This window comes from Leptopilina heterotoma, unplaced genomic scaffold (genome assembly GCF_015476425.1).
Source record: "Leptopilina heterotoma isolate Lh14 unplaced genomic scaffold, ASM1547642v1 Lhet_198, whole genome shotgun sequence".
Classification (NCBI taxonomy): domain Eukaryota; kingdom Metazoa; phylum Arthropoda; class Insecta; order Hymenoptera; family Figitidae; genus Leptopilina; species Leptopilina heterotoma.
The window spans coordinates 145-11,853 of record NW_025110914.1 but is presented as its reverse complement, the minus strand read 5'-3'; the positions used below and the strand labels follow the sequence as shown (position 1 = coordinate 11,853).

Sequence of the window (11,709 nt, the reverse complement as noted above, 5' to 3'; positions counted from 1 at the left end):
ATTGAAAAATACTGATGTGTTTTATAAAACACATAAAATTCCACTTTTACTCATCCCAACTGCTTCAATTTAATCTGAGCAAATCTTCCAATTTTTCTTCTTCTAGTTGTAGGATCTAAGGGTATGAAAGTAGGGTCTACGTGGTTTATAAAGTAAGGTATAGTTTCTTCGAATTTTAAATTACTTCTCCAAATGGAAGATTGAGAAATTTCAGCCTGTTTTGGGAGTCAAAGGAGGGTCTAATTTTAACAAATTGTATTGAAATCAGACCCTAATTTACGACTGCTAAATCTAAACAAGCCCTACATTTTCATGCTAAGTAGGGTTTAAATTTCGACTCGGGTAATTTCAGTTTTTGAAGCAAATACTATTTGAGGATCCGATAGTAAAAATGGTTTAAAATAATAATGGGAGCAAAAACGGGTTAAAATGATTGTGCAATTTCTTGATAAATTAATTATTATTAATACTTAAAAAATGTTAACAATAGTAAAAAAGTCTTATTTTATTATAATTAATTTCTCTAATTAATATAGTATATAATAAACATATGGGTAAATTCATCAATCATTTTAATCCGTTTTTGCTCCCATTATTATTATAAATCATTTTTACTATCAGCCTCTCATTTAATTGACTCAACTAAAAATTATTCGATAGAAGTAAATTTAAGAAATTATTTCCAATATAAGCATTAATATAGTTTCTTTTAAAATCTGTCAAGAATTAATAGTTAAAAAAATATTTATTATTGACGAGATTTTTTAATATTCCATAAAATGCCATTATAAGATAGTAAAAGAAAGTGTGTGTACACCCGGATGAAAAAGGCTCATTTTGGCACTGTTGGACTTGTCTGTATAAGCATCTATATTGTTTACTAAATTTCGAAGAATTTTAGCAATTTTAGATCTTTCTAAATGAAAAATTCGCGAAGTTAAAGCAATACAAAGTTAGAAATGTCAAAAAACTGATTTAGAGAAAAATGGGTTTTAAGTTCAAATCTACCATTATAGTTTCTATGTTAATTAAAAATAAGATTATTAATTGATTTAATTATGTGTCACAAATAATTACACTTTCTGCAAAACACTGTAACTAATGCACTTATACCCTATGTTTAATTATTTTCAGAATGTCTGGGAAGCGTTTAAGAGCCGTGGATGGAGAGAATGAAGTTCCTGCAAAGTTAAGGAAAATAAATTCATCGATTCTTATAGAATGTGAAACTCTTCTCCAATTAACAGAAGATGCCTCAAGTCTAGTGCAATTATTGAAAAACGATATCAACAGGACTTCATTCATAATCGGATGGAAGGAAATGTGTGAAAAAAATCTCAAAACGTTAAGGAGTCTACTGAATGACCTGCACTGTTCTTTTAATAGAGAGAGATGTTTGAATCTGATTGAACAATTCGTTCGTCTTCATGCCAAGTTCGAGTTTCCAATAAAATATGAAGCTGGAGTTTTTGAAACTCAGGCAAATATTGACACAGTGGAGGAAAAAGGCATTACGGATCGTGTTCGCTGGACCATCCAGGAAAACGCTTTCAACCATCGTCTTCAAACGAGTGTCATTATCAACCTGGTACATTTAGATATAAGTGCTTTTTTGGACGACGCGAGTATACTTTTTGAGGAATACATCATTAATGTATTAAAAAAACATAGTCCACTGAAAGTGTATGCTGTTTTGGGTGCTAAATTCAGGAAATTTATCAACGACGAAGGGAAAGTTGAATCCAAATATTTTAGTTTGAGGAGTGAAGAAATTTTCCTAACAACTGATTTGCTTGATTGGTTTTACAATAATGTTAAAAAGCCCATATTGCAGCAAGTTGAGGAGCTTGCAAAAAAAGAATCTCAATTGACATTACATTCTATTACAAAATTGGAGATTAACATTAATGAGTATAATCCTATTCATGTTGGTTCCTACATCGATTTACCAAATCAAATTAAAATGAAGAACGCATGTGTTAATGTTCATAATACTGACAAAAAGTGTTTTAAATGGGCAGTATTATCAGCTTTGCACAAAACAGATAAGCCACAGAGTGTCAATAAATACTACAAGTATACAAATGAATTAAACTTTAATGATATAAATTTTCCTGTCGCATTAAAGGACATTGTGAAATTCGAGAAACAAAATAATATTTCGATCAATGTTTATGGACTTCGCTTAAAGCGTGATGAGTATATCACTGTTCCATTGCACTTGACAACAGAGAAAAAACTCAAGCACGTGAATTTGTTAAAAATCGAAAGTCATTACGTGAATGAGGCTGATAGTGATAATGAAAGTGCTACTGAAGATATATCATCAAATTATCATTACGTTTGGATCAAAAATTTAGATAGGCTTGTTGATTTTCAACACTCAGAGAATAAGGAGAAAAAATATGTCTGTGATAGATGTCTTCAATACTTTCTCAAGGAGGAGAGGTTTGCTAGGCATATAGAGGATTGTCAAACTTTCAATGAGTGTCAAATCAACCTTCCCAAACCTGGACAAAATTTCATCTCTTTCAAAAATTATGGAAATAAAGAAAAAGTTCTATTTGTTGTCTACGCCGATTATGAGTGTCTTGTGAATCCTGTTGCAGATGATATAAATAATAATACTAAAGTTATTCATCAATATGAAATGTTTAGCATTGGATATTACGTGAAGTGCAGCTATGATGACTCGTTATCCGGATACCATTCCTGTCCTGAGGGAGCAGATCCTGTCAAGTGGTTTGCCCAGGAGTTACAAAAATTGGCTGAAAATGTGGATGTAATTATCAAAAACCCTGTTCCAATGAATAATTTGACACGAAAGGAAATTAAGGCCTTTGCTGCGTCAACAATCTGTCATATTTGTGAGGAGCAAATTAAATCGTATGAGAAAAAAGTTCGAGATTATTCACAGCTAACGGGTAAATATCGCGGTCCAGCGCATGAAGAATGTAATTTAAGTTATCAAGATTCAAGGACGATACCTGTTGTGTTTCACAATTTAAGTGAGTATAATGCTAATTTCATAATTAAAGATATTTGCTTAGAATTTAAAGGAAAAATTGATCTTTTACCGATAAATGAAGAAAAGTACATTTCTTTTACTAAGCATGTTTTTACATGTCAAATAAAATATCGATTTATCGACTCCTATACATTCATGGCATCAACTTTAGAGGAATTAGCATCATACCTTCCAAAGTATAAAATTGTCAATCAAGTATTTTCTAATCTTACTGCAAATAACATTGTTTTACTTACACGTAAGGGGGTTATACCGCATGAGTATTTAGACTCTCGAGAAAAATTAAAAGAAACAAACTTGCCGGAAAAAGAAAAATTTTATAACACACTGAATGATAGTACCGTTTCTGATGAAGATTACTTGCATGCCCAACGTGTTTGGTCCACTTTTAATTGTTCAAATATCGGTGAATATGTAAATTTATACGTGAAAACAAACGTGTTGCTGTTGTCAGATATCTTTGAAAATTTCAGAGATATATGTTTACAAGCTTACAAACTTGATCCTGCTCACTATTATACCACACCGGATTTAACGTGGGACGCTATGTTAAAATTTATCAATATAAGTTTAGAATTGCTTACAGACATAGATAAGTTAATGTTTTTTGAACGCGGTTTAAGAGGGGGTATAAGCCAATGTAGCAATCGATATGCAAGCGCTAATAACCCTTTTATGGAAAATTTTAACGAGAATGAGGAAGTTAAGTATATTATGAATTATAATGCAAACAATTTGTATGGTTGGGGTAGCGCTCAACCACTCCCTTATGGTGGATTTGAGTGGGTTGAAGTTACAGACGATTTTGATTTTAACATACCAGATGACTCACCTTTTGGCTATATTCTAGAAGTAGACTTGGATTATCCAAAAGAATTGCACGACAGTCACAGTGATCTTCCATTTTGCTCAGATCACTCAAATCCACCATCAAAATCAAAGCAAGCAAGACTTTTGACTACTCTGAAGCCTAAGCGCAAGTACATTATTCATTATAGAGTATTAAATCAGGTTCTTGCGAATGGACTTGAGTTGGTAAAAATTCACAGAATCATCAAATTTAAACAGACTATGTGGCTTAAGCCGTATATTGATTTCAATACTTTAATGAGACTTAACGCAAGAAATGAATTTGAAAAGAACCTGTTTAAGCTCATGAACAACGCTGTTTACGATAAATTGATGGAAAATGTACGCCAGCAGGTTGACGTAAAACTTGTAAAAGAATGGGGTGGAAATAGTGTAGCTGAGGCTTACATATCGAAACCAAATTTTCATAGCCGATTGATTTTAAGTGAAAATCTGTTAGCGATTAAACTGAAAAAAACAGAAATTTTTTTCGACAATCCAGTGTATATTGGTTTTGCAATTCTTGACTTATCAAAGGCCCTTCTTTACGACTTTCATTATAAATACATGTTAAAAAAATATGGCGAAAATTGTAAGTTAATGTATACAGATACTGATAGTTTAATCTACGAAGTAAAGTGTGCCGACATTTATGCGGATATGAAGGAGGATATTCATATGTTTGATACGTCTGATTATCCCAAAGATAATGCTTATAATATTCCGCAAGCCAACAACAAGGGACTTGGACTCATAAAAGATGAGTGCAGTGGTAAAATAATCACAGAATTTGTTGGCTTGCGGAGTAAAATGTACAGCATTCGGGTTAATGGTGAAGATTGTACGGAAAAAACTAAAGATGTAAAAAGCGCAATTAAGAAAAACATTTACTTTAACGATTATATCGATTGTCTACAGAATTTTTCGATTCAAAAGAGGTCACCTTTGCACCAAATTAAAAATGTAAAACTAGCTTTAAGTCCAACTGACGACAAGCGTTACTTACTACCCGAAAGTAGTGACACTCTTGCTTGGGGACATTACAAAATAAAGGAAATTGATTAAGTGTGTAGGTGTATAATTTCTAAATATGTGCATATATATATACATAATTATATTAAATAATCTAAAAGTTTTACTAAATACAATAAATTTATTTATTTACTACCTTATAACACAGACAGAACCATTCTTACAAGAATTTATATCTCGAGAATACAATAAGTTCCCACGGGGGGTTTTTGAAGTCACTGATTTTGAATCCAATGTATGTTTTTCGGAAATAAATATTTTTATTACAATTAAATAGAATTGTCAAACTTTAACAGATTTAACAAATAATGACAATTTTCTTTATAAAAAATACGTGAACACTATTCTTTCTTGTATAAATATCCAAGTGTATTTTGTATTAATTTCAAGGCTAGCCCTAATGTCCAACTTAATTGGTGATCAGAGATTGAGGCATGAATCTGAAATTATAAAATTTACATTTGATTATAAATTCTATGTTAATTGATTATTTATTACTTTATTTACAGTTAATTTTTGTCGTAATTTTTTTTAAAAATGAAAAAATAAAACAGGTATACGATTTTTAATCAGCATTTTAAAGAAACCTATGAAACTTACGTTAAGTTTGGTTTCCGGCTTGAGACCAAATCCAGTTGTCAACAAGGAGTAAATATAAATTAAATCCAAGCATCTATATGGATTATTCTTTGTCATGTTTTTACAAATATTTAGAGCTGCTTCACGAATATTTGTAACTGTGATTATTCCACCATTTCGTGGGTCTATTAATCCAGTCTGCAAAATTATTTTTTTCTGTTTTTAAAGTCTATGTTCAAATTTTATCTACAAAACTTGTAAATAAAAAAAAAACAAGCAACTACAATAAATAAATTATTAAAATAGAAATAATCTTACGTCATAGGTTTTGTAATAAAAGCCCGAAAAGGCATAAATGTCTTGTTTATTCAATCCCACTGGTTTATTTTCAATTTTACTCGTTAATTTCTTAACTAAATTTAAGCAATCTTGAAAATTAATATTTGAACCTTTGTTCTTTTCGTCTTCGGTAATATTTTGGTTAATTTCCGAAGAATTTTCTCTTTGCCCCATTATTTGATATTCTTTGTCATTAAACGTCCACGTCGTGTTAGTTGATGGGGAAATGCATTTCGAGTGTACCTCGATAACTCCATATTCATTTGTCATGGCAAATGGTGGTATCAAAATTGCCTTTCTCGCAGCCATAAGTCCGAAACCTAAATAACTTTCAGTGAAAATAGTCATATTTTGATTAAATGCTTGCAGATTAGTAATAACGGAGTGATTTAAGTCATTCCTATCTTCCTCGTCAAGACGATAGGTCACTTGTGTTGATCCTCCGCCAAGATCAATTGCCGCAACTGTACTTTGCGTACTGTTTTTTTCAAATCGGCCCAGAAGAAAATTAACAGTGAACCATGAGAAAATACCTTCGTCAGAGCCTTCCATTAGTGAAACGGATTCATCGTTCAATTGAAAACCAGAAGAATTAAGAAACTCTCTGGTCACCTCTAAAATATGTTCTGCCTTGTCTCTGGGAAGAGATCGAAGACCTGCCGTTGCTTTCAAATAAATTGGAGTGTCTATCCATTCAGATTGTGGAATAGTGGGTTTTGTTTTATTAAGAAGTATTTCTAGAATTTTCATCCCCTCATCTGGATTATTAGCGAATGAACTCAAACCTGGTCTTTTGTGATTATACGCTTCCTTGTCCAAAATTAAACTACCATCTTCACTCGAAGTATGAAAGTGAAAAGCAAAAAATCGTGTTCCAGTGGATCCGGCGTCAACAATTACGACATAAAAGGGTTTCTCTGAATCCGGAGATAATCCTGCGCTGCCAATGGCCTCACTGCCGAGATCAGGAGAATCTAAACCATTTGCTTTAGCCACGTAACCAAATAAAATTCCCAGCAATATAAACGTGAAATATCGTCTCATAATAGTTTTTGACATTTTTCTCTGGATTAATGATGAACTAAAACTCGGCATATTGCCATAATCGCCTAATCCCGACTGTAAAAAGACTGTAAAAATTTATAAAAAATTTGTATGTATGTCCCATATATACAAAAATACTAAATCTCTGATTCGGAGTCTATTATTTACTAATACAGAATACAAAAACAGACTGATGATACAGCTCGGTTGGCGTAATCCTACGGCGTGCGATCACGGAGGTTAAGCATCATTGAGTGCGGTTAGTACTTGGATGGGCGACCTAGCTATGTGGGACGCTACAGCCTCTGGTGTTTTTGAGACAAGGACATAATTTATAATAGATATAGATAATTAACATCTGTACATTTTTCGATTAATTATATTTCATATTCGAGTCAACATAAAATGCAAATTTGTATATTTAATGAAGATTTCAAGATAATTCAAAATCCAGTTTCATTTTATATAATATAAAATATTATAATTAAAATAAATTATAATAATAATTATAAATATAATAAATAAAATAATTCTATATACCCGTGTGGAAAAATTTTAGGGCGCTGACCAAGCGCTTAATAGACTGTCTAACGTCTTTCTAGACCCAGGTCAGACGGTCTTGTCGAGCGGCTGTTCAGAATTGAAACGAAACTTCCACGCTATCGTCTAGAATAGACCAGCGTTTCTGGTCTGATCAGCAGTGCTAGTAAATTCTAATCTACGTCTATTCAAAATTTCTCATTATATGTTATGACAACTATTCTTAGAATAATAAAACTTAATTATATTTGAAATAATTTTAATGACTTTTTTTTATATAAAAAGTATTAAAAAATATTTTAACTTTCTGTATTTTTCACTTCAACTTTCTTTAAGCGTAAGGCTTTGTGTCCCTCCCAATCTTTGGCATTGGAGATAGTAGTCTTTTTGTAAAATAAAATTTACTGCAAATCAAAACAGCCGGATGAAACTATCAGTCGTACTCAGCACCAATCTTTAGGCGTCAACCACTAATTAATGAAATTAATAAATAAAAACTTACTAAATTTGCTATTTAGTGGATATTGATTCTCAAATAACAATACTCGATGGTTTTTTAAATCATTAAGTATTACAAAATTTGAAGTAGAGGCATATTGGTAGATGACGCCTAAACATTGATGCTGAGTACGACTGCTAGCTTCAGCCGACTAATCAAAACACATAGATACACATCAAAATCTATTTTTTTCAGTGCACATTTAAAATTAAATTATACAGAAAACAACAACAACATAGCACATTATTATTCACGTAAAACAGAAACCACAACAAATACTATAATTCACAAACAAAATGCATCACACACTGACTGATCTAACGACGCCAAACGACGCGACGCCATTAGGCGCCATGTTACTTAACAGCTGGGCATTCATCGACGCATGCGCATATAACATCCTAGACCAAATCTAGACGGTCTTAATAACACCGTACTAGACGGACATATTTGACTTAGATTTTTTCTAATAAGCCAATCTGTTAAGTCACTGATTCGGGACTTGATGGACCGTCTAGAATTAGACGGACTTGATGATTGCTAATCGGGAAATCATTGGACTCTAGACTGCCACAATATTTTTCCACACGGGTAGGAGGATGAGTGCTGTAATGCGATTCAACATCTTGCATCAAATCAATTGAAGATTTTATTGACTAAGAAGGTTTTCTCAATTTTTAATTTATGAATCTGTTTCTCTTTTTGAATATTGAATTCAAAGATCAAATTAATTTAATTGTCTTTGGTTTCAAATTGATAAAGAACTCTTTGTTTACTATTTACAAATATTGTTAAATTCTAAATTAAAACTTTTTATTAATGTTCATAATTTTTATAATTAAAAGTGCAGTTATAATTCTTCAAATATTATAAACGAACATCGCTCTTTATTATTATCCAGCAACGGGGCTGAGTTAGCTAAAATTTATTCCGGAAGAATATTTAATCTTATAATTTTGGGTTTATATATTGTATTTTGCCTTAAAATACCAAATTTAGTTTTCTAATTTAATTATAAATTTGGATTTAACGTATATAATTTATATAGGTACGATTTTTTATGCTAAGGGGAGACTTCGACTTCATTTTTAACTACATCCGCTTAGATGCAAATATATATAGATCAATATTGTAGGGCAATTTGTTAAAGTATGCGTAAATCAGGTAATTTATTTAATAAAACATCTTTGTTTATTTAGAATAGAATAGTTATAGAGTTAATAAATTAAAATTTCAAAATAAAACAATAACTATAGGTTTATTTCACGTAAAAAACATGGAAAAAATACACACTTAAAATTTAGCCCCACCAATTATTTAACGTTTAGCCTCAGAGTGCATCTTTGGCTTTAACAATAACTATACAAAATCTGACTAAAATATTTATCAAAACTACCTTTAGGTACATCTTCAGGGGACCCAAATTAGAATAAATCTAAAAAATATACTTAAAAGTTGAAATTTTCTTTGACTTAAAAATTTACATATATAGTGTCAAAACACACTTTACACTATGGACACGACAAAAATAAACAGAATGTCACATAACTACGGACATATATTTAGAGTGATAAGAAGACCATTCAATAGTCAAAACTGCAATGTTCTAACTATTTCCGTTCGAAAGATAATGAATTTTATCTGCTTTGACTGTTTAACATTTAGCCCCAGTCTCCCCTACTGAATTAAGAAAAATGTAAATCCAGAAAAGGTCAGAATATTTTCTGACCATTGATTTTCTCTCAAGAAATGACTATAAAAATAATTTTAATATTTTATGGATGATCTAAATTATTTTCATGTTATAGTTAAAAATGTAGTCGAAGTATCCCCTTAAACTGCAGATTATATTAAGTTACAATCTTTACAATAAAACTTGAAAAGTGTTAATAAACAAATCAGGATCAAAATCTGACCATCCATTTCTCTCAGTGTACTGATTTTTATCTCAGATTCATAACATTTGAAATAATGGTTTCTAAGGAAAAATTCTGAAGTCTAATTCGTAATCAACGACCCTGAAAACCCCTGAGTAATAAATTTTAAGCAATTTTAATTAATTTTTGATTTTCAAAATCTAAAGCAAAATTTGTTAATTAACTACCTCAAATACAATGGTATACTCGCTTGTGTAAATTTTAGTTTTTCGAAAAGTTTTGACATCTTGGGCCCTCTTCTGAGATTAAATTTTGACCTTCATGAAAAAAAGAATAGGATTTATTTTTGGTGAGTTTGTCAAATACATATTGAAGTGTAGAAAAAAAAATTTTTATTTAAAATTTTATAACAAAATGGCGGCGATAAGGAAGTATTTTTAAGAAAAAAACGGAGTAATGTAATTAAATATAATGACGGTAAAAAAAAAATTAAAACATTTTAATATGTTCAAAAATTGTAATTATTGAAATTTATTATTGCTTAGACAATAATTAATGTACAAAATTGGAGAGGTGTTAAAAAAATAAGTATATATTTACATCTAGAGAAATGTTTATTTATATAAATATGTTTATATTTTATAAACCAAATATAATATTATTAATTATATGAATTCATATATCGGAATATAACATTTTTGTCTTAATTTTTTTCTCTTGGAAAGCTAATTTTAAAATAAAAATTGTAATTATAATACGAATTTTTAAAATTATTTTATTAAAAAGAATTTTTGTATAAAGATATTTACAATTGCAGAGACTTTTATTTAAAGAAACTTTTTATTACGTCAACTAATAAAAAGATTTTTTTAATTTACTTTTCGTGAACAAAATATTATAAATGTTTTTTGAAGTATAAAATTTACTTGTAAAAAGAATATTTATTAAACATTTACGAATTCAATTTTTAATTTTCTGTTGATACAGAATGATAAACTGGTTTGGTAGAGTTTGTGTATTAAAAAATATTTCTATTACTAAATAATATTTCTATTTCCTAAACATAGTTTACAAAATTTTTTTAATTGAATACTTTACGAAATTTTTTAAAAACCCCAGTAACACGTAATATTACAGCAATTATGAGAACAGTGCCTTAACATCACCAATATTGCCTCAATGTTGTTGCGATGTTACTGGAATACTGCTTGAATGTTCCCAACATTACGTGCTCCTGGGGAAGAATTTTATACAGAACAACAAACAATTCAACTAATCTAATAATATTTTCAATTTCTAAATTTAATAATTTTTTAATTATATTTTATATTTTATATTTTTAATAATATTATTTTTGTTCCGTCCAATGCGTCACTGAGTCTTTTTGGAAGATATAATCTTGAAGACTAATCGTGCTATGTATATCATATAACATATATATATATAAATATAATAATAATAATATATTAATATATTATATTATCATTAATATTTTTTGACTCATTGTTTTAAGATTTTTAAGGTTAATTGTATTAATCAATGTATAGAATGAAGCCACAACATCTTAAATTATTTTTAAAATTGATAAATTTTTGATGTAGTACAGGTAATTTTATGCGGAGAATTTTATTCTTTAATAATTTTAAATTAATAAATATTTTTAAAAATTAAATAAGGTTTCTGAATTTTGTATTTTTAAATTACACAAATTTCTAAAGATTTGTTGTTAACAATATTATTTATTAATACCTTACATTTTAAAAAATAAATTATTTGTGACCGCGTCTGAGAAAAGAGGGCTTATGAAGGAAAAATCAAATTTGGGGTTGCAATACGATTATTTTTTAGAGAAAAATATGGTCAGAAGCCTCTTTTTCTCAGACGAAATCTCAAATATTACATATTGATACATTACCATTTTT

General features: G+C 29.7%; 1 protein-coding gene across 2 annotated transcripts; it reads right to left on the bottom strand.

Moving 5' to 3' along the window:
* Positions 1 to 5,121: 5,121 nt before the first annotated feature.
* On the bottom strand, positions 5,122 to 9,428 carry LOC122501048 (ectonucleoside triphosphate diphosphohydrolase 5-like). 2 transcript variants are annotated; one of them, XM_043610278.1, is made up of 4 exons: positions 9,307 to 9,333; positions 5,807 to 6,946; positions 5,510 to 5,686; positions 5,122 to 5,349 (listed from the first exon to the last, which is right to left on the bottom strand). In XM_043610278.1, exons 1-4 carry the CDS (start codon positions 9,316 to 9,318, stop codon positions 5,251 to 5,253), a joined length of 1,428 nt encoding a protein of 475 aa, XP_043466213.1. In that variant the 5' UTR covers positions 9,319 to 9,333; the 3' UTR covers positions 5,122 to 5,250. The 2 variants fall into 2 exon arrangements, with proteins under 2 accessions (XP_043466213.1, XP_043466214.1); XM_043610279.1 differs by having other exon boundaries at positions 5,124 to 5,349; positions 5,807 to 6,957; positions 9,307 to 9,428.
* Between the last annotated feature and the right edge of the window lie 2,281 nt (positions 9,429 to 11,709).

Excerpts from the sequence above, each read along its gene's own strand:
- LOC122501048 (XM_043610278.1), bottom strand. Across the intron at positions 5,687-5,806 it reads TTTATTACAAAACCTATGAC|ACTGGATTAATAGACCCACG; the intron begins GTAAGATTATTT and ends ATAATTTTGCAG. Across the intron at positions 5,350-5,509 it reads AGCCGGAAACCAAACTTAAC|ATTCATGCCTCAATCTCTGA; the intron begins GTAAGTTTCATA and ends TTATAATTTCAG.